This window comes from Bactrocera dorsalis, unplaced genomic scaffold (genome assembly GCF_023373825.1).
Source record: "Bactrocera dorsalis isolate Fly_Bdor unplaced genomic scaffold, ASM2337382v1 BdCtg296, whole genome shotgun sequence".
NCBI classification, from domain to species: Eukaryota; Metazoa; Arthropoda; class Insecta; order Diptera; family Tephritidae; genus Bactrocera; species Bactrocera dorsalis.
This window is the reverse complement of record NW_026038347.1, coordinates 2680-25000: the sequence shown is the minus strand read 5'-3', so window position 1 is coordinate 25000 and position 22321 is coordinate 2680. Positions and strand designations below refer to the sequence as shown.

The 22321-nt window shown below is 39.7% G+C and overlaps 1 protein-coding gene and 1 long non-coding RNA gene across 4 annotated transcripts; one reads left to right on the top strand and one right to left on the bottom strand.

Moving 5' to 3' along the window:
• The first annotated feature begins 6736 nt into the window (after positions 1-6736).
• LOC105223909 (collagen alpha-1(IV) chain) lies at positions 6737-17998 on the top strand. 3 transcript variants are annotated; one of them, XM_019989436.3, is made up of 9 exons: positions 6737-6759; positions 7439-7528; positions 11728-11776; positions 11849-12796; positions 12867-13363; positions 13423-14873; positions 14967-15935; positions 15992-17136; positions 17204-17998. In XM_019989436.3, the coding sequence occupies exons 2-9, from the start codon at positions 7506-7508 to the stop codon at positions 17462-17464; spliced, it is 5343 nt and encodes a 1780-aa protein (XP_019844995.1). In that variant the 5' UTR covers positions 6737-6759; positions 7439-7505; the 3' UTR covers positions 17465-17998. The 3 variants fall into 3 exon arrangements, with proteins under 3 accessions (XP_019844995.1, XP_029405137.1, XP_011200101.1); XM_029549277.2 differs by having other exon boundaries at positions 6744-6782; XM_011201799.4 differs by lacking the exon at positions 6737-6759 and adding an exon at positions 6817-7248.
• On the bottom strand, positions 17608-20240 carry LOC125780232 (uncharacterized). The gene is made up of 2 exons (XR_007423680.1): positions 18880-20240; positions 17608-18821 (listed from the first exon to the last, which is right to left on the bottom strand). It is a non-coding gene; the product is annotated as an uncharacterized LOC125780232 (long non-coding RNA).
• Between the last annotated feature and the right edge of the window lie 2081 nt (positions 20241-22321).

The window sequence follows — 22321 nt, the reverse complement described above, 5'->3', positions numbered from 1 at the left end:
CAGTGCTACATGCTATACTGCTAACAAAACCATCAATTTATTGAAGAAAACTTTTGGTGAGAACATTATCTATCGTCGTGAGTCTTTAACGTGGCTTCCAAGATCGTGCCATTTAACACCGTTGGCATATTTTTGTCGTGTTATGTGAAGTCGCTTGACTGACTGAGATGATTGACGCCTTGGAATAGAATATTCGGGTGGAACTTATTCGAGCCAACCGTAGCGTTCACTTGGTCGAAATCATTTTTAAAACATAGTGGCAAAGCCTTATCTTTATAATAAGGCTGAATTCTTGGTCGTAAAATTAAATTATGGTATATGGTATTATTTCTTCTAACCACATGTCTAAAAACACCCTTTATAAATGATCAGCATGATGAGCTAAGTTGATTCAGCCATACCCGCCTATCTGTATATTGTTTAAACAAACTGGTAGGACTCTATATAGCATATAGGTGATCACATATGGCTGTCATAGACACTGAACCATAAAATACATGTCCTTGTACGGAACATATTTTTATTTAACGAGATATCTTCACTAAATTTGGCACAGATTATTGTCCAAGGAAACTCGACAATTTCTGAACAAATTGTTCATATCGGACAACTGTAGCATATATCTGCAATACAAACTGGCCGATCAAAATCAAGAATAAGATCGTTTTATACCCTTTATGCTATAATAAATGCACTTGTGAAAGGTATTATAGCTTCGGTACAACCGAAGTTAACGTTTTTTTTATTTTTGAACCGATTTCAGCTGACATATGTTAGAGTATGTATGATCGGCGCAGGTAATACCAAATCAAAAATATTAATTGACTGTTTTAGCGTACTTATAGTATTAACAGGTTTTGTGGGTCATGGCACTTATTCCTTTAATAGTTGGGCAGTAAGTATTCTAACAAAATTTAGGTTATGCTTATCGATATATGTATGCATTGTTGAACTATTGATTTTTTTGATTTAATTAAAAAAATGTGTGTTAAAATTAATTTTGAATATTATTATAATATTTAATATCAAGAATTACGCTACTGATTGTTTACTTTTTAAGGGGACACATTACTGCTGTCACAGTTAAATTATCGCCTTATACACCATTAAAACATCTTGTTTACTTACCCTCGCATCAGCAAAGCTGTAGTCATTTTCCACGAAGGCAATCAGGTACATTGCGAAGATCAGCGACCACACATAAGTGTGCGTCAATCGCCGTTGGGCGCCACCACCCAAGAGACCTAGATGGCCTCTGGGCAACTTCATGATTCCTATGCTTCGATTAGATGCCAATAAGTCACGACTCCACACTTCCAACGCCACAGACCCAATGGACGTGCGGCAACACAGCCAACACTATTGCAACGTGGCAAGAATAAATAACTGCTCAATATTGTTCTTAAACTATGCAACAGTTTATTTGCATTTAGCCGCTGCAACACAACAATTTATCGAAGTAATTTTGGATTTTATCTGTCTATCGGCAGTTGCACTTAATAATTAGAATGTTCTGAGGAATGTCGCACTGTGAGCAGCTCTTTGCACAACTCCAACTTAAATTTATCGAATTTGGAAAATTCGTTTTATTGAATTAAATATTAAAACGAACCGTTTTTGAAAGTTTATTTTATTCAAAACTAAAACGAAGACTACGACTATAACTACGACAACGGAATGAACGGAGGCGCACGACGTTTATGCCGTTGAGCGGCGTTACATCCAGTCGCTGCGAGCTGCTGAAAATCTGTCTCGATGATCGGTCGTCGAGCACTCTCCCCACATGGAGACCGACAAGCGTTCGAAGTGGTACTAAACACGCGGCAATCGACGGATTTTCATGCTGCTCCAAAATCCGTATGCGCGCAAGCAATTCAACTCACCAACACAGTGGCAACCTACCGCCAATGCATTAGTGGTCGTGTGCCCGAGTGCTCTCAGCAAGTCTCGGCTGGCAGTAGGGCAGCTTGCGCGAATATGCCTGCACCAGCCGGAGATAGCTGCATATGTGTGCGTGCATTGCTGTTTGCGTTTGTGTTGGTGCCCGCCGCAGTGTGGCTGCGCGCGCTTTTGCTTGTATGTGTGTGTAAAATTATTGAGGATTTTAGATCGGACGTGCGCGCCTCATTCGATTGCCTTGGAGCACGGAAATCGTGAAATGGGTTTTGAAACTTAGTTAGCATCCAAGATGTGGTTGTAAGTTTGCATAGTTGCCCGGCAGCCGCAACTCTTTGCCCCCCTACGTCTTTAAGCTACGCACGTCGGCGCTTGGCTATTACAAAACCGAGCAGTAAAGTTTCTTCCGAGATTATTTGAAGGTTTTCGAATCTGCTGATAAGGCGGATGTTGCTGCGTATTTCCGTTCACAGCACAACCCTGCGAAATTGTGTCGCGTGAAGAGATTTAACTTACATACTTAATTTGACTTATTTTTTATGTTCGATTTAAGCCCAAACAACGAGCATTTATGCTGATATTGCTTCCAAGTGTGTTGCGCTTGGCAAACTTGTTTTTCTTAAATATTCTGTACTGGTGTTACTTACAAAGCTTGATTTTGGGAGGCCTTGATAAACATGCCCACATATATATGTATGCACACATGTTTGTGAAATACTACGATTTAAAGTGGACATCAATTCTAAAATTAGGCAAGGTTTTGCGATTAGGTACTCCAAATTGCCGTCAGTAGGTCAAAAGTTCAATTTCATTGTTGATTGTACCCGAGAGACTCATGGTTTTTGTTGTATGCTTGAGATAAGCAATGTTAGCGAACGCACTTCAGGAAATCAAATTTAGTTTCGAACCTTGCAGACCTGGTAAATCTAACTTTTTGTTATAAGATTGAGAAAAATATGCGTATGACAATATGCTACTCAATGATTGCTACCATATTTTAGTATCGAAGTACTGGGAAGTATGTATATAATCATAAATGATGCTTATCAATGAAGGTTATACCCCTATACAAGTATCTAGGTATAACCCAGATGTATTTCAATTTCTTCTACTTCTTTATTGGCTTAGACACCGCTCATATCGTGATGCCAAGTATAGCCAGGTCTTTCTTGACCCGATCTCTCCAACGGAGTACAGTTATTCTCTTCCTCTGCTCCCACCGGCGGGTGCTGTATCAAAAACCTTCAAAGTTGAAGTGTTCTCTTTCACCCGAGCTTTTCATCCTAACCGCTAGCCGCTGTCTCTTGATTCGCTGAACTGTGTCAATGTCGTCGTATATCTCGTAGAAGTCATCGTTCTATCGACTGCGGTGTTCGCCGTTGCCAATCCGCAAAGGACCACACATCTTTCGCAAAGCCTTTCTCTTGAATACGCATAAGGTCAACTGATCAGATAATGTTTCTCACCATATAGCAGGACGGAAATAATGAGGGACTTGTAAAGTTTGTCTTCGTTCGTCGAGAGATACCAAATTAGCAGCTGTTGGCAAGAGTTATTCTGCGTTAGATTTCAAGGCTGATATTGTTGTTGTGCTTGATACTGGTATGACTGTCAACAGTTCCGTGTGAGCCTAGTCGCAAATGCCATGACTGTTTGTTTGTTAATGGGAGATATTTCGTCCTGCCATTGTTCCCTATCATACCAATTTGCTTCGCTTCCTTATCCATTCTGGAGAAAACAGAACTTATGGCGGGGTTGTTGAGGCCAATGATATCAAGCACATCGGCATACGCCAACTCTGTACAACTGTACAACTTTAGTAGAAAATTGTGCTTTCTCTATTCAGCTCTGCAGCTCAAATTATTTTCTTCAGCAGTAGATTGAAGAAGTCGCACGATAGGGAGTCGCCTCTGAACTCTCGTTTAGTATCGATTGGCTCGGAAAGATCCTTCCCGATCCTGATGAAGCTTTTGGTGTAGCTCAATGTCAGTTTACACAACCGTATAAGCTTTGCAGGGATATAAAGTTGAAACATAGCGGCATGGAGTAAGTAACTTTTCGTGCTTTAAAATCGGCGAAGATGTGGTGTGTATCGATCTTCTTTTCACGGCTTATGCTCGATAAGACCTTATGTGTGATATTAAGGATACTTATCCCTCTTTTTGTGAATTGTATATAGCACACTTAGGTTCCAATCATCTGGCATGTTTTCATCCGACCATATCTTGCTTGAAGCTGATACATGATCTGCTTACCTTGTATTTCTATTGGATGCAAATGGCAGAAAATAAATTTACAAAAAAGTTCCCAAACTGTAAAGTTAATTATTTTTGATTAGCAATTAAGAGAATTTGAAGAATGTTAGCCTCAATTGTTCTCACTCTACTTGCCTTAAAATAACACCATTAACTAACTATACAAGTAATAGTTAATTAAAAGCAAATTTATGCAAAATTTTCCAACTAAGAAAATTCTCAATTAAGGAAATTATATAAATAATTCCCAATTTTCCTTGTAATTGAGCTTTTAATGAATTAAATGATATTTAATTGGTTATAACTGGATGTTATCAAAACCAATGGCAAAAGGTAATCAAAACGTCTTCGATATCGGATGTTAAGAAATTTGAATTGAAAAGTATTGAATTTGATAATGATGCAAGTGGTTTTTGAAAGGTACGTACATGGGTTTCACGACTCAAAAAATAATTTTTTTTCATTGTCTTATTTAATTATATGAAATCGCTAAAATATTGGCCTGTTTGCACAAGTTATTGCAGTTATAGTTTGAAGAAACGGCCTTGAAAAGTTGCAGGCTCGAGTTGCTTTATGTATAGTATAGTCACTTAAATCTTTAAACGAAGTTTTCTCTAAACTATTTATATTTTCAGAATCCGTTTTCAAAGATTTTTCGCGAACCACTCAACTGATCTAAATGAAATTTTACAAGGTCTTGATTGAAGAAGTTAAGTTAATTTATTTTTTCAAGTACTAAAGAAAAAGCATAAAAGCTTGAAATTTTTATTGGAAATGTTTGTTATCATTAAAAAGAGCATTCTTTGATATTTAATTTTTAGATATTAACTCTTTCAAGTTTTGGCCGCGATTACGTCTCAAATAGTGTGATATAACACGATCTTGGTGGCCAATCGACCGGCTCAAAACGAAAAGAACATTGAGTCAGAAATGGGCCTCAATGCTGAACAAAATTTAGCTCGAAAAGGTAGGATCTTCTTGGAACTTTTCAAGAGTCCACAGTGTGAAACGATGTCACTTGGAAGGGCCGAGCGGCTTCAGTTCTTTCACAAACTTCTTTTCTTACCTACGGCTGCTATATATCACTACGTGCTGGACGTGGTCTATTCGGTCGAATATTATCCAATAATGAATACTGGGCCTCAAGATGGGTGATGGTGTTGCGAATAGTACGCTCAGGACGATTATGTTGACCATAAGTCGAGAGAAGTGCGCGAAATATTAATTGGTATTGTTAAACAGTTTGAGGACGTGTCTCTGATATTGAGTTTATATAATTTCTCATTACTCTCCCTTGTAATGTTATAATGGAATGCGATAATGTCGAGGGGTCTCTATGGCTTGACTCGCCGGTTCATGAATGGAGGAATTCTGGCAGCAATTTCGAAATAGTTCTGTAGAATAATAAAATGTTCAGAAACCCATATGTTGAACAAGAGAAGCGTTTAATTTGTCTGCTTTTTAACCCTTCGCAGGTGCATTTCTTATAGTTAAAAGGTTATAAAAAGATCTTTATCGTATTTTTCATCGAACAGTTTGTATGAAAAAAAATGTATGCCAAATTTCGTGAATATATTGTCAATTAACAGGAACCTAATTTGGAGCGAACAGTTTGTTCGACAGCTCAAACTTAACAGACTAGTTCGCAACATGGTTTGACGGTTGGGCATGGCTAAATCGATTCAGTTTGTCCCTTTGACCATTTGTATATGCATATGTATGTACTTAATGCACCCTGTTGTTTCCTTCTAGGTGTTTAATTTTCGGGCAAACTTAATATACACTGTTTAGGGTATAAAAAATCGGATTTCACAAACTCAGATGATTGTCTTAAAACGGATAAGTAATTTGACAGAATTCAGCTCCCGAAGTTCATAGTCTCTATCCATTCCTTACGTTCATAGGTTGAACAAGAGACCAGGTTAAAATGGCAAAATACTCGTCTGCATGGACACCCCGTCCTTTTGCGTAACTCCATCCGTTCCAAAAAAACAAAGAAATCAAAAAAATTGCCACACTCATACATACATAAACACGAATGAACTCAAATTTGATATGGCTGTTTAGTTACAAGCTTTATCGCTGAAAGCCTGCGCAGATATACTTATATATATGTTATATATGTCATGTATATGTAACTACATAACATATTCAATGTAGTGGTGTATACTAAGTACCTATGCATATACATATATTTGCACACGACGGATATGCCGGCACGTCGGTGCTGTCATGAATGGGTGGCATGTCGCAAGATCGGCGCAAACATAATGTGCCAACCAATGGTCTGGCACAATCGGTGTAGCCGAGCGCACATCTTTTGTATGTGTTGTACATGTACTTATGAAAAGCTGATCGTGAATAAAGCTTATCACTTACTGGCGTAGCTCTCCATCTTCTCGTACAGTCCGTGTGAACTGCGACTCTCACACATATTATGCTATCAATCCCGTGTGGACACACACACACATGCGCAGTATTATCATACATATACCGTATATAGTGTACGATGTGATTGAGTATGTGGCAGCTTGGTTGGCGGGCGGCTAGTGGACGTTTGCCGTTGGCTGGAAGTTATACTATAATTAGTCGAGTGTTGCCTTCTAAAGTAAGTGGCTGCTTCTAGTTCTGGTGCGCCACTGGCACTTTGTGTCTTCATTTGTCGTACATTTATTCTTTCTTGTGTTTTGTTTCTTCATTTGTGATTGTTTGTATTGGTGGTGGTGTTGGTGTTTGCTGCGTTTGCGGGAATTATGCTCGTCTAGCTGCGTCGGCAAGTCGAGCATTCAGTCCGCTCCAGACGATCCATAGTGTTAGATCGCTTTAGGAAGCCCGTCGTACCCGCACAACGCGCCAGGGTTGATGGGGTTTGAGGCAGAATAAATTCGCCTTATTTTTTAATTTTGAATAGTTTCGTGTTTCCTATTCCGTTCGTTATGTAGTTAAACGAAAAAAAAAAAAAATAATATTAGCCAAATAAATGAATGTTTAATAAACGATAAATAAATACGTGGACTTTTTTATATTTAGTTGTTTTTTACTTTATTATTACTTTTAATTAAATCTACGAACTGAACTAAGTGGCAACGATTAAAAAGTAAATAATTATTTTTTATAAAAAATTAATACCACGAAAAAGTGTTCAATTGGAAAAATGTGCCAAAAAATTATTTGTAAATTTTACTGTGCTTCTTGTGTTGTTTGCTTGATTAAAAAATTTCGTTAAATAATTATTTATTAATTTTTGTTTTTCGTAAATCTTATAAATGTTTATATTATTTTTTAAGGCTGTTGACTGTTTAATTAAAAAAGTTGGATAAAGTGAGAAAGGAGCGCGTGCATTGAGCGTTGGGCATGATGGAGCCCCACTGGAAGCGGTAAGTGCCAACTTAGCCCTGTCTAAGCTACTACAAACAATGGTTGCTAATTTTTAAGTAATAACTGCGAATATTTTGCACATGTGAAAAAAAAATTTGTATATATTATAGCTCATAAATATTGAATAAAAAAATATGTAAAATGAAAAATAAAATAAAATAAATTAGAATAAAAAAAAAATAAAATAAAATAAAATAAAATAAAATAAAATAAAATAAAATAAAATAAAATAAAACAAAGTAAAATAAAATAAAATGAATTAAAATAAAATTAAATTAAATCAAATAAAACAAAATAAAATAAAAAAAAAAAAATAAAATAAAATAAAACAATATAAAATAAAATAAAATAAAACAAAATAAAATAAAATAAAATTAAATTAAATTAAATCAAAGAAATTGAAAATGATTTTAAAATATAAGGAATTAATGTAATATTTTCTTCATAAAATGAATTAGCTATTAATATTTTAGCACGAAAACCTTATCTTATAAAAAAAAAAATTAGTAAAATTATGTACCTTTATAATAAATATATCTCAAAAATAATACTTTCTATATTATCCAACATAAATAGACTTATAAGCGTATTTTACAAAATAATCTCAATCCTCCCGAAATTGATATTCCGTCGGCAAAACGCGAATTATATAAATAAAATTAAAGAAAAAAAAATATTTTTAATTTTCTTATTATTAGTATTTTTTATTTATTAATTTAAACTGAATTAACTGATGGCGTTACAATTGATTTCATCAACTTTACTTGCTGGCGTTAAATCTTGAACAGACATCTGGTTATCGATACATCCGGTTAGAAACGCGCACAAGAAATACCATCGTCTGGATCTTCATTAGACAAAAGTGGGCTGTAATGTCTCTCTTGCAGGCGAATATAATTAAAAATGTCAAATAAAATCTTAAACATCTTTGTTTTGCTTTGAAGATTTTTTTAAACGCAAAGCACTGCTTATTTGCTCAACATTTCGAACTGAAACTCGCTTAACTTAACGAATACCAAGAAATAATAAATTTATAAATTTTTTAGTACTCAAAATCGAAAAAAAGTAATACACGAATTTAGGAATGAAATTTAGGTTTAAGCATTTTTACAATGTTTCAACAAAGGTAGAAAACATTCCAAGTTTTAGCACCGTTTCACAGGCTTATTATTCAAATACAACCATTTTTCGCATAATTTGTGTTCTCAATCGCCTTTTTAGCACTTAGGATAATTGAAATACATTATGTTTGCGAATTTTTACTGTTAACACGTCTATGACTAGTCGCAAAGTAAAGTCTCTTAAATATACATACGAGTATCTCTTTGTTTAATTCTCTTTCAATAAGCCCGATATTCATCTCATTGCCTACAACAAAGCAATGCGCTCTTCTGATTATTTATGTACATGAGATATTCAAATATGTTTGTGCTTCGACTTCCACTCGCACACATGCATACATATAGAGAGGTCTATACAAATCACACAAGTCTAAGTGTTAGTCTTTACACTGTTTAATTTTGTTCGAATATGAAATCTGAAAGCTTTCTTTAATAATTATAAAGCTTTTGCTTAAGTATTATGCTATTGAGGCTAAATATGTCCTGTTTTCATTTCTGTTACGATCAGCGTTTTTATTATTAGTGGTCACCCCTCGCCTGCATATAGCAGACCCAACCGAGTGTACATAGAAGGAGGGGCATATGAAACATTTATAAACTATTCATCGGCAATATTTTAAATTCAAGCCTGACTTTATTTGTAAAGCTAGTGCCTAAGTAGGTGAAACTATACCCAAATTCGAAGTTATTGGTGTCTATTTCCAGTATTATTCTGTAACTGATTCAATGAAACTATTTCACATCAGACCTTAAAATTCATGCAAAGCATAACATGGATTTCAAATGAAAGCTTTATGTCCCGAGTTTCCCTACACCAGCAAATTCTATCGTCAGCACACATGCTCAGATCATATATAAATTGTTTATATAACAAGTAAGGAGGAGCTAAGTTCGGGTGCAACCGAACATATTATATTCTAGCAACTTGCAAGAATCATGGAAATATCTTAAGGACCGGAAACCAAGCTATTTACAATTTATACATATGTACATATATGTACATAACTCAGATACTGACCGACATATTCGATATAAGGTTTGCTAGAAAAGCGAAATCCAATTTGTGTAGTATGTGAGAGTTGGGGTAGTACAAACCTAATTTCGTCTATTAACTATTATCATGCCACATACTAAAAAATGTTTAGGGTACCTTTCATACAATTACCAATCACATGGAGTAAAGTCTGCCGGATGTTCGAAAATCCTGACATTAGTTAAAAAGTGGGCAGTGCCACTTCCATCGTCCAATTTTTTACCCCGGTTCCCATAAAGCTTTTTTTCCCATCTCGGAGGCAATTTTTAACGTCTCTGGTGTATTTAGTTATTGATTTATCGCGCTTTTAGTAACTTTTCGCCGTACCGTTATATGGGGAGTGAGCGGGTTTGTCTCCCGATTTCATCCATTTTCATATTGTGGGTTGGAGTTCTTATAATATTTGGGCTTAGCGAATTTGGTTGTTGTAGCTTTAGTGGTTTAGCAGATACTACTGTTATCAACTTGAAAGGTGAATTTTGTTCATTTTATTTCCTGCAAAGTAATTCCCTCCCGATGCAATACACTTAAGCCAACGAATTTTCCAGTCATCATAGCACTTCTCTCTTCGATTCAGCTTCCTCAATTCAGTCAAAACGGTGTCCTCGGAGTGGTCATGTGAATTGGTTGAATAGCCAGAAGTTATACGGAGGTAAATCAGGCGAATGCGGTGGTTGATATCGAATAACCAATGCAGTATGAGATGGTGCATTAACGCACTTCTTTGTTCAATAAATTCAGACACAGTAAAAATCGAAGAATTCACTTTTAGAGCCTCACAAAACGACGCGTATCTCAAATACTAATGAATATTTTGACGTGAAATTTAGCATAGATGCCATTAACAATTCCGATTCGAAAAACACGCGGAGTATAAATTCATTCATTTTGATCACAGTACATTAAACTTATTAGAAGTGGTTCCATGCCCATTTTTTTAAATTTGTTACTTCTACGTGCCTCTTGCTACTGCGATTCCCTGTGCCAAATTATAGTTTTTTTTATCTTAATTTAGTGCTTAGTTATGGCACTTTATTGATTTTTGGTTAATACCGTTTTGTGGGCGTGGCAGTGGTCTGATTACGCCCATCTACGAACTCGTAATTATTTTGTACTAAAGAAGCCGCAGACCAAGATTTATCAAGATATCTCAATTTTTACTCAAGGTACAGACGGACTGATGAACAAGCAGACAGTCCAAAAGTAGAGTGATATACATATATCCTATTTTCAAACTATCACATAAGGATATCAAGACAATGTTTTGCACAAAATTTAATTCAAATTGATCGAATAATCGCTGATAAAATAGTTTTCACCTAAAAGTTGCCGGTGTTTTTAAACCGGTTCTCATGCAAACCTGCTGTACTCCTCTTACGGTTAAATTTAACGCTACTGTTGCTTTTCCTTAGAGAGTTATCTCACTTTTAATAGTTTACAAAAAACCCTATTTTATCCACTTCTTTACTGTATAATGAGAAAATAAAGGGTTGTGCTTCCAGCCTATCTGGTTGCTTTAGGATTTGTGATATGATTAAACCAATTAAGTACTACGCCGGATTTTTTACATCAAATACCAGATGCGCCTCATCACTGGGATCCCCAATATCGAATACAAGATTTGCGACAATTGGTATAAATAAAAATCTGGGTCCATTCCAGTTACGTAGACCCGACTGTCGTGGGAACGGTATTATATGGGCGTGGAAATGGTTTGCTTTTATTACGTTCTAAACTGGCGGTTGGTGTCCTCAGTTATTGGCTTATACGAACGGATGGATAGAGAGACAGATAATTGGAATTCAACTCGTTACGTCATTCCGATTAGTTTGAGGTGTACAGCCGGCATGTTGCCAGAGTATAATAATACAATTTAACTTCAGTGCATACAAATTTCACTTCAATACTTTCTTAGAGGAATATATTTATGTACAAATAGATATATATTTTTTTGTTATTCCCTCTTAAACGTATATAATATATCCGATTACTTCTACTAAGCCGCTGTTTCCTTTAATTAACAATCTGAACCTTCTTCTTTTAGGCTTATTTTTGCCGCTACAATAGCAGGAGCGTTACTAGGCGCGAATGCGGTAGGAAAAAATATTATTTGTGCAAAAAACATTTTCTAATTTCTGTATCTTATGTCATTTTGATTGATTTAGCAATTTTGGAAAACTGCCGATACTGGTGCAATTTATAGTCCACCAAAACATTATAGAGATGAATCGACGCCTCCGCGAACACCGATTGATGACAGCTATGCGATAATAGATACCGTTGGAACAAATCGAAACGGACCGCCAAGAAATTGTACATCCGGCACAGTGGGTTGCATTCCGAAATGTTTTGCTGAAAAGGGTAATCGAGGTTTCCCTGGTGAAGCGGGTCCACCCGGTCCTAAAGGTATGTCTGGATATCCAGGACCTGAAGGCCCACCTGGCGATAAAGGACAAAAAGGCGATCCCGGTCCATTAGGTCCACGCGGTTACAAAGGCGAACGCGGTGTACCCGGTATTCCTGGTATGCCTGGTGTGCCTGGTGTACAAGGTATTTCTGGTAATCCCGGTGCTACGGGTGCTCCTGGTAAAGACGGTTGTGATGGTCAAGATGGACTTACTGGTCTGCCAGGCCTTAGCGGAATGCCCGGTCCACGCGGTTATCCAGGTCAGCCAGGTGTTAAGGGTGAGAAAGGTGAGCCGGCAAAAGAAAATGGAGATTACGCTAAAGGTGAAAAGGGAGAACCCGGTTTTGCTGGTCGTTCGGGCAATCCTGGTCCGGAAGGTCAACAGGGTCCTAAAGGTGATCGTGGTGATACTGGACCATATGGTCCACCAGGTCCACGTGGTGATCGCGGTATAAAAGGTGACAAAGGTGCGCCATGTTTTGCACCACCACAGCCCGGTAAAAAGGGTGATAAAGGTGAAAAGGGTGAACCGGCTTCTGTGAAACCTTCAACCGGTGAGAAAAGCATTATTGGGGAAAAGGGTGAGAGAGGTGAAAAAGGCGAACCAGGTTTACCTGGCAAGAAAGGTGAAACCGGATTAAAAGGAGACATGGGACGAGACGGTTTGAAAGGTGAAAAAGGTTTACCTGGTGGTCCTGGTGGAAGAGTAAGTTTTTAAAAGCTGGGCTTGTAGCGAGTATTTAACAATATGGAAAATTTTTTGTTCACATTTTTAGGGACGGCAAGGAAATTTCGGCCCTCCTGGTCCAACAGGCCAGAAAGGTGATCGAGGTGAGACCGGTTTAAATGGTTTGCCTGGCAAACCTGGTTACAAAGGTGAACCTGGACGTCCTGGAAAACCTGGTGAACGTGGATTACTTGGTCCTCCAGGTCCACCTGGCGGTGGCCGAGGCTCCCCTGGTGCACCGGGTCCTAAAGGTCCCCGAGGTTATACTGGTGCCCCCGGCCCTAAAGGATTGGATGGTGTTGATGGCCTTCCTGGTCCACAAGGTTACCCTGGCCCAAAGGGCGGCCTAGGTTTACCTGGTCGTCCCGGTGTTGAAGGTCCTCCTGGAGAGAAAGGAGAAAAAGGTAATGCCGGTCGTACAGGTCCATCAGGTCCCGTTGGACCTATGGGGCACACTGGTCCACCAGGTCCAGAAGGTCAAAAAGGTGAACCCGGATTTCCTGGAATTGGTGAAATGGGTCCTAAAGGTGATGATGGTACTCCCGGGTAAGCACACAACTTTCGATTTTTCAAACTTAGAATTAAATTCTTATTATTCAATCCAGTATCCCCGGTCTTAAAGGACAAAAGGGAGAACGGGGCTTCAAAGGAAATGCTGGAGCACCAGGTGATTCTAAGTATGGACGACCTGGATCTCCAGGTCGCGCTGGAGCACCTGGTCAAAAAGGTGACCAAGGACGACCTGGTAGTCCCGGACTGAAAGGAGATATGGGTCCAAAAGGAGATGCTGGAGGCAAATGCTCACAATGTCCCGCCGGCTTTAAAGGAGATAAGGGTGATCACGGTTTAGATGGTTTGCCTGGTGAACCCGGTTTGCGTGGTCCTCCTGGTGCTACCGGTGCGCCTGGAGAACGAGGTGCTGATGGAATTCCTGGTAAAGATGGACCACCCGGTTTAAAGGGTGAAGATGGCAGAGACGGTTTACCTGGTCCCGAAGGACCTCCGGGTAAAGATGCAATAATCGACTTAAGTCTTGTAAAGGGTGAGAAAGGTGAAAAGGGAGATAGAGGTTACCCTGGTCCAGTTGGATTGAAGGGTGACCGTGGTGAGGCGGGTTTGCCTGGAATAAGTGGTTCCAAAGGCGAAATAGGTGCTAAGGGTGATAAGGGTTATGCTGGACAACCTGGTACAGATGGTACCCCTGGTAATCCCGGTCGCGACGGAATTGACGGTCTTCCAGGTATCGACATTAAGGGCGAACCAGGCCGACCAGGTCGTGACGGAATTAAGGGAGACAAGGGAACTGGAGGCTATCCTGGACAGAAGGGTGACCCAGGAACTTGTGACGCTGACGCATTGACAGTACCAGCTAAAGGAAACAAAGGTGACCGAGGAGCACCAGGAATGCCAGGACCAATGGGTCCAATTGGCGATACGGGAGATCAGGGAGAACAGGGACAAAAAGGTGAGAGAGGTCCACAAGGCCCAGTAGGTCCTGTGGGTCCACGCGGTTTGACTGGCCCTCGTGGTGAAAAGGGTAATCCTGGAGCTATGGGCGCCCCCGGTAATCCTGGCAAAGACGGTCTAAGAGGACCCCCTGGACGAAATGGAGAGCGTGGACAAAAAGGTGAACAAGGTATAGCTCTGGCTGGTCCACCTGGTCCACGAGGACGTGATGGTCTGTCTGGTGAAAAAGGAGATCGTGGTATTTCTGGTCCAATTGGGCCGCGAGGTCCGGATGGAGCGATTGGTTATCCTGGTGATAAAGGTGATGCGGGTTTGCCTGGACCAACGGGACAGACTGGACCTGTTGGTCCAAAGGGTGACACGGGACCACTTGGACCAAGTGGACCTCCTGGACCCCCCGGAAAACCTGGTGTAGATGGAGTTCAAGGTCGCGATGGAGCTAAAGGAGAACCTGGAAATCCTGGTTATGTTGGTATGCCTGGAATCAAGGGTGAACGTGGAGCACCAGGAAATGATGGACCTAAAGGCTTTACAGGCGCTCCTGGATCCCCAGGCAAGCGTGGTTCTCCTGGTCCAGAGGGCATTCCTGGTAGGTGTTTTCTTCTAAATTTAGAAATTAAATACTTTTGTATAGTATAAACATTGATACATTTTTGTAAAAAACCTATTTATTTCATATCAGGTATGAAGGGAGACAAGGGCGAAGTTGGTTTATCTGGCAATGATGGTGCAACTGGACCTAGAGGACCTCCAGGAGCACCTGGTTTAATGGGCTCTAAAGGTGATATTGGCCCGCAAGGACCTCCTGGAACTGATGGCCGTCCTGGTTTCGATGGAGAAAAAGGTTCCACAGGCGCACCTGGTTTCGATGGTCCTCAAGGATTACCTGGTGATGCGGCTGAAAAAGGACAAAAGGGAGAACCTGGTTTACCTGGCTTGCGAGGCGAAGAAGGTCGTCCCGGTGCAGCCGGATTTCCTGGCGAGAAAGGCTTCCCTGGTATACCCATTCACGGACTTCCTGGAGCGAAGGGTGACAAAGGAGATCGTGGTCGCGATGGTATCGACGGACTTAATGGTGAACCTGGAGAAAAAGGCAATGCTGGCTTCAATGGCTTAAATGGACCAAAAGGTGATAAAGGTGAAATGGGCTTACCGGGTGCCATAGGAGCTCCTGGTTTGGAAGGAAGACCTGGTGAGCCAGGTGCACCTGGTCCAATTGGCTATACTGGCGCTAAAGGAGACAAGGGAGATACTGGTCCCATAGGTGCAGAAGGTCTTAAAGGTGATAAAGGTGCTACTGGTTATCCTGGTCTAGCTGGAGCTCCCGGTCTCAAGGGTGAAAGAGGTTTCCCAGGACAAAATGGACGTGACGCAGTGCCAATTACAATTAAGGGTGATAAAGGAGAAATGGGTGAATTCGGAGTTGAAGGCTTGCAAGGTCCTGTGGGTCCCAAAGGTAATCAAGGTTTACCTGGCTTAATTGGTCAAAAGGGAGAGCGTGGCTTAACTGGTGCAGTGGGTATGCCTGGTTTGAATGGCGCTCCAGGATTAAAAGGTGATCAAGGTCTTATGGGTGAACCTGGTGCACCTGGACCAGCAATCAAAGGAGAAAAGGGTCTGCCTGGAGCATCCGGAAGAAACGGACGCGAAGGTAACGAAATATAAACTATACGATTCGTATGTAAATAAAAATATAATTGTTTGTAGGAGCTCCTGGCGTACCTGGTCAGAAGGGCGAAAAGGGTCTACCTGGTCTCGCAGGTGTGCCCGGTTTAATTGGTTTACCTGGACCAGTGGGCCCATCAGGTCCTAAGGGAGATCGAGGAGTAATGGGAGTGCCCGGTCGTGACGGTGCTGATGGCTTACCTGGTCAAAACGGTCAAAAAGGTGACATGGGCTTCCCCGGTCCGAAAGGTGAACGAGGCTTGGCTGGTTTTGAAGGGCAAAAGGGAGACAAAGGCGAACGAGGTATGCCTGGTCCGCAAGGCTTAGTTGGTCGCAATGGAATGAAAGGTGATCGCGGCTACCCAGGTTTAGATGGAATACCTGGACCAGTAGGAGCACCTGGTGAGAAAGGTTTGACTGGACCTAAGGGTCGAGATGGACGCGATGGTATACCTGGAGCACCTGGTCAAAAGGGTGAACCAGGTTTAGTACCACCACCAGGTCCTAAAGGAGAACCAGGTCATCCCGGATACGACGGACAAAAAGGAGAACGTGGACCACCTGGCCCACGTGGTTTAACTGGTCTACAAGGTGAACGAGGCGAGAAAGGTGAAATCGGTATGACTGGTCTAATTGGTCAAACAGGACGTCCCGGACCAAAAGGTGATAGAGGTTTGACTGGTCTACCAGGACGAGATGGAGCTCCTGGCCAACCTGGACCACAAGGTCTAGCCGGTGCGGCATGCACAGCGGCACAAGATTACCTGACTGGCATATTACTTGTTAAACACAGTCAATCCGAAGAGATACCACGTTGTCCCAGCGGCCAAGTTGAACTATGGACCGGTTACTCAATGTTATATGTAGATGGTAACGATTATGCTCACAACCAAGAGCTCGGCTCAGCCGGCTCATGCGTGCGCCGCTTCTCTACACTGCCAGTGATGTCATGTGGTCAGAACAATATTTGCAATTACGCTTCGAGAAACGATAAAACGTTCTGGCTTTCAACATCCGCACCTATACCAATGATGCCCATCAATAACAATGAGATCAGCAAATACATATCGCGTTGCGTGGTCTGCGAGGCACCTGCGAATGTAATCGCTGTACATAGCCAATCTTTAACCATTCCTGATTGTCCCAACGGATGGGAAAGCCTATGGATAGGCTACAGTTTTGTAATGGTAATGTTTACTGCTACACCAACATTTATCATATTTTCTTACTTTATCTTCTCTTCTTCAATTTTAGCACACTGCTGTTGGTAATGGCGGCGGTGGTCAAGCACTAGCTTCGCCTGGTTCATGTTTGGAAGATTTCCGCGCCACCCCATTCATCGAATGTAATGGCGCTAAGGGTCACTGCCATTTCTACGAAACCATGACCAGTTTTTGGTTAGTCACAGTTGAGAACAACGAACAGTTCCAACGCCCCGCAATGCAAACACTCAAGGCTGGCAATTTGCTGCAACGAGTATCTAGATGTACAGTTTGTATAAAAAATTCAACATAAGCAGCAGTTCTTAATCTTGTTCTTCCCCAAAAGCTATATACCATTATATAACTAAAGTAAATTTTATTGAGTAACTTTATGAAACACTACTCTCAAAAATCGACAAAATCAAACGAAATATTTTATCAAATTTAAAATAATCCTAGAACAAAGAAAACCTTACTGGTAACCAATTGCTATGAATTCCTTAAAATACCTATATACCCAGTTAACGAGTACTAGAAAATGCTCATCTTCAACATGACGGTCACATTGTAGTTTCTAGCGATAATAACATGTAGTCGAAAAGTACTTGCCCAAGTGTTAATTATAATGTTTATATAAACAAAAATGAACACAAAAAATCTGCCATTGCCACTAAACTATGAAGTTTCAAAAGTTTAAAGCTTCTTGTTTTTTAATTGTAATATTAGCATGTAAAATATAAGCGAATGAAAAAAATAAACATAACTAAATATGTAATATGTGTAGTAGCCATCTAATAAACTGTATATTTGTATGAAAAAAATAATAAAACGAAACACAAATAACGAATATATCAATTAAATCAAGATTTTAGGCAACATACAATATTTTTACACTAAATTTCTAAATAAAGTGGGATCTTAAAATTTTTTAAAATCGATCGACTAATTTGCTAAAAAAAAATATTTACTAGCTGCTACCCCAACAACTTTACGTTTAAGTAAGATTATGCAGCAATATAGAATATTTGAATATGCTGACGCCGACTTCCAGCGCAATGCGATCAGCTTGATTCTCTTTATAGTGGGTGGCTCCAACATCAATGAATATACTATATGTATAGATATAGAGGCATGATCATGTTGAAAGTGTATTTCAAAAACAAGTAAGGAAGAGCTTAGTTCGGAGTCAACCAAAGGATCGGAAACATGGCTGACAAATTCGGCATAAGATTTGTTAGAAAAATTAAAATCATTAAATGTAGTATACGGGAGTTGGGGGTAGTATTGATCTGATTTTATCTACTACTACGCATGCTACTAAGATGCCATACATTAAAACAATATGCCCAAGTTTTACCAAGGTACCACACATACAATCACCCATCATATGGAGAAAAGACAGCCGGATATTATCGAAACCCCTGATTTTAGCTATACAGGGTTTGTCCGGAAAGTAATAGGACTGATTTTCTTCCACCGTGGCTGTACTTTGGTGCGAGCGCGCACCGACTGGATTTGGTAGAGGACGTTCCTAGCTAACGAACGAGCGGCTGGTCAGTTGTCTCCGAGCACCTGGAGAGTCAGGACAAACTTTTTCGGGCGACGTGTTTTTGTGAGTGGTGCAAGCCGAAAATGCAGCGTTCGTTAGAACAGAGGTGCGCGATTAAATACTGTGTGAAATTCAATAAATTTGCAACAGAGACGTTTGATATAATCAAGCACGCTTACCCAGATGTTGCTTGAGCAAGAAGGGTTGTGTTTCGGTGGCACCAGACCTCTTTGGAAGGTCAGGAAGAGGTCGCTGATGAAGACCGAAAGAATGAGCAAATCCAAAGTGAAAACGATGCTCATTGTCTTTTTTGACATCAAAGGCATCGTCCACCATGAATTTGTTCCTTCTAGACAAACCGTCAACGCCAAGTTTTACGTGGAAGTCCTCAAGAGACTCAAACGAAGGGTCAATCGTTTCCGACAATACATCGCAGTCGATTGAAAGTTGTTGTGAGCCACGACAACGTCCCGGCTCACACCGCCTTTTTTGTGAACAGCTATTTAACCAAGGCCGGCATCCCAACGTTTCCGCAGCCGCCCTACAGTCCAGATGTGGCCCCGCGGACTTTTTTTGTTTCCTTGCCTGAAAAGGCGATGAAAGGGGATCCAAGCAGCATGCACCTCAGCTTTCAAGGCTATTCCGGACAATGCCTTCCGTGACGCCTTCAATGCTTGAAAATCGCGCTGGCAGTGCTGCATCGACGCAGAAGGAGCCTATTTTGAAAGTTTTTAAAGAATTATAACGATTGGTTCAATAAATTTTTTTAAATCGACTCAGTCCTATTAGTTTCCGGACAAATCCTGAATGGGGGCTAGGTCAAGTTCTCATTTTTATCTATTTTAGGCACAAAGATACACTGTTATGAGTTGGAGTAATGTTTAAGATATACAAGTATAATGAAGGATGGGCATATGAGCTGTTGTTTATTCATATTATAGGTCATAGACTCCCTTTCTGCTCCCTTTCCCGATTGGTCCTGCCTCTTCTCCCATTTAGTCAACATTAATTAATGCAAATGTATTTCTTTGGCCAATGGAAGGACGTTAAAGGGTATCTGTTGTCACTACGAGCTCTGTCATTTCCCAACTAACAGTAGTTCTTGATAGGATCAGAATGGATTATATTGTTTAGTAGCGCCCACAGCGCATTGAGATTGAATCAGTTACATATATGTAGTTGAAGACACGTTCTAATTACCCGAACTTCGAAACCTTTTTGACCTTGTTTTTTCATTTTGTTTCACGAGTTTCTATTATCATCGACCTACAGATCCCCTTGAAGGATGTTATTCTGAAAATGGGTTAGTGGATATGGAATGGAGAGGATCCAAACTTCTTCAACCTCAATATACCTCAAAATTGTGAAATGTGTGTTAAAAATGTTAAAAACAAAATAAAACTGCTTTGAAATTACTAATATTTCATAAAATCAATTACAATTTGTTATGGAAAGTCAGTTAAAGTTCATACAAACACATGTAGGTAGGAACTAATTTCCTTTCCACGCGATAATTGATTAAACTCATGTTTCTATTTTTAACGGCATATGCAGACTTTTCTGGAATTGCAATATCCTCCTCTGATATGTCCCAACAAAACACAGTGTGAACTACAGAGAGCTCCACCCAGATTACATGAAATTCCACGGCCTTGCGGTTCATTCACTTCGCCAACTGGTTTATCGTCTGGCACGGATACTTGGACTTGAACAGCAGTCTCTTTAGACACCTTTATCTGTTGAAAAGCTTCGATCAGAGCTTTTAGTAAATCCTCGGCAACCGATCCAGGAACTTCGACATGAGCATTCGATTGAATAGCCCCATCGATGGTAATATCGCGATTTTCCTCAAGAGGAAGAGCTAAGGCAGAGTGAAACAGCACAAAGCTGCACAAAACGGCGGAGATAACAGTGATTGCCTTCATGTCTTTTCACTTATAGAAGCAATAAAACTGATGCATTGACCACTGGATCCAGCTTATTTAAGCACAATTCTACTATAGTCTAGATAAGTACGCTGGTGTCTTATCAAGCAATGAACAACCACTTATAGTAAGGGCTTACAAGCATCAATGGTAATGCAAACACATACAATCTTTTACTCTTCAAACGAAACTAAAGTATTTTGAAAATTATTTCTTAATGGAGCTTTGCGGAGCCACTAATAGAACTGTAATTAATTATTATTGTATTTAAATTGACCAATGGATTTGAAGTGCATGATATAGATACGCAGCAGCACAATGTATTCAATTTGATGCTCCTTGAAAACAAAACGAATTTCTGATTCTATTTTTCAGAATTTTATTATTATAATATCTTATCTAATCAGATCTTTTTAAGTGCCAGAAGGTACAAGTAAGTAAGTAACAAACTGATATGTAAAGGCAGTCCGACAGGTACTCAGCCCATAAAATATGTATTGTTGTCAGGACTGAGCAAATTCAATATCCATTATGCTTGATGCAAGTATAACCGACCCGGTCTTTTGAGATGCCTACACTCTCACCAACTTGCACATTCAATCGGCGTCAGTAACGCATGTAAATTTTTTTTACGTTACTAGTCCAGTCATTTAAGCTTAAATTAGGTTAGAATCTCGGAATTCGATATACCCATTGATATGACAGACATATAAATGGATATATCGAATTCCGAGGTGAACTTACTATAATGACTGGACTATACATTCCATGGAAACTGTAGCGTCTAGGCGTAGATCTTTTAAAACCGACTTGCGACCGTTCCGAAGCTCGTTAAACAAATTTTTTGCAGTCGATTCTAAAGAAGAAAAAACACCATATACAAAATTCAAGAATTCTTAGAAGATTCTAACAACAACAAGTATCAATTTACCGGCTAGTATTGCTTTTTTCACTTGTCTAAACGCGGTCAAAACCAAACTTCTAGCCCAATCAATTAGTTAATTTTTAGTAACCTTTTAGTAATATTCCAATTTGGTCTCCTATGAGCGCATGCTATGGAAACTAGTCACCTTTTGTATACCTACTAAAGAACAAAAGCTCCAAGCTTCAACAACATACTTTAATCAAGTCATAATTTTCAAGAATGAACGCACTAAGGGAAGAGTTTAAGCTTTTTTCGTTACAGTTTGGAAATTGATTTGTATAATGTATAATATTTTATGGTATGAAAGCAAGCGCTCTGGCCACCCTATATACAAGGTGGGTTCCAAAGTAAACCGGACTTTTGGAATCTAGCGCCCCTGGTGGTGTCATTTATATGTCGACGATGCGTTAGAATCTGCTATCTTTATCGATTGTCCAGTGAGAATTTCATGACATTTCATTGATTGAAAGTGAAGTTATTGCATTTTAAGTGTCAGTATGTTTATGTTATCGGTGCGAAAATGAGCTTCGAACAAAGAGCCAACATTCAATTTTGTTTTAAAATTCGTAAAACTTTTACCGAAAAGTTTCAATTGATGAAACAAGTTTATAGCGATGATTGTCTATCCCGTCTATTGATTTCAACGTTTTGAAAGCGGTCGTGAGCACATAAATGACAATCAACATGTGGGCCAATCAAAATTCGTGATCACCGGTAATTCCATCGAAACTGTGCGTGTGCGTGAATTCATCAAAAGTCAGCCGAATTCAT

Bases quoted from the DNA above. Each gene is read 5' to 3' on its own strand.
- LOC105223909 (XM_019989436.3), top strand. From the start codon at position 7,506: ATGATGGAGCCCCACTGGAAGCG. The intron at 12,797-12,866 runs GTAAGTTTTTAA...TCACATTTTTAG, and splicing joins CTGGTGGTCCTGGTGGAAGA to GGACGGCAAGGAAATTTCGG. The intron at 15,936-15,991 runs GTAACGAAATAT...AATTGTTTGTAG, and splicing joins CGGAAGAAACGGACGCGAAG to GAGCTCCTGGCGTACCTGGT.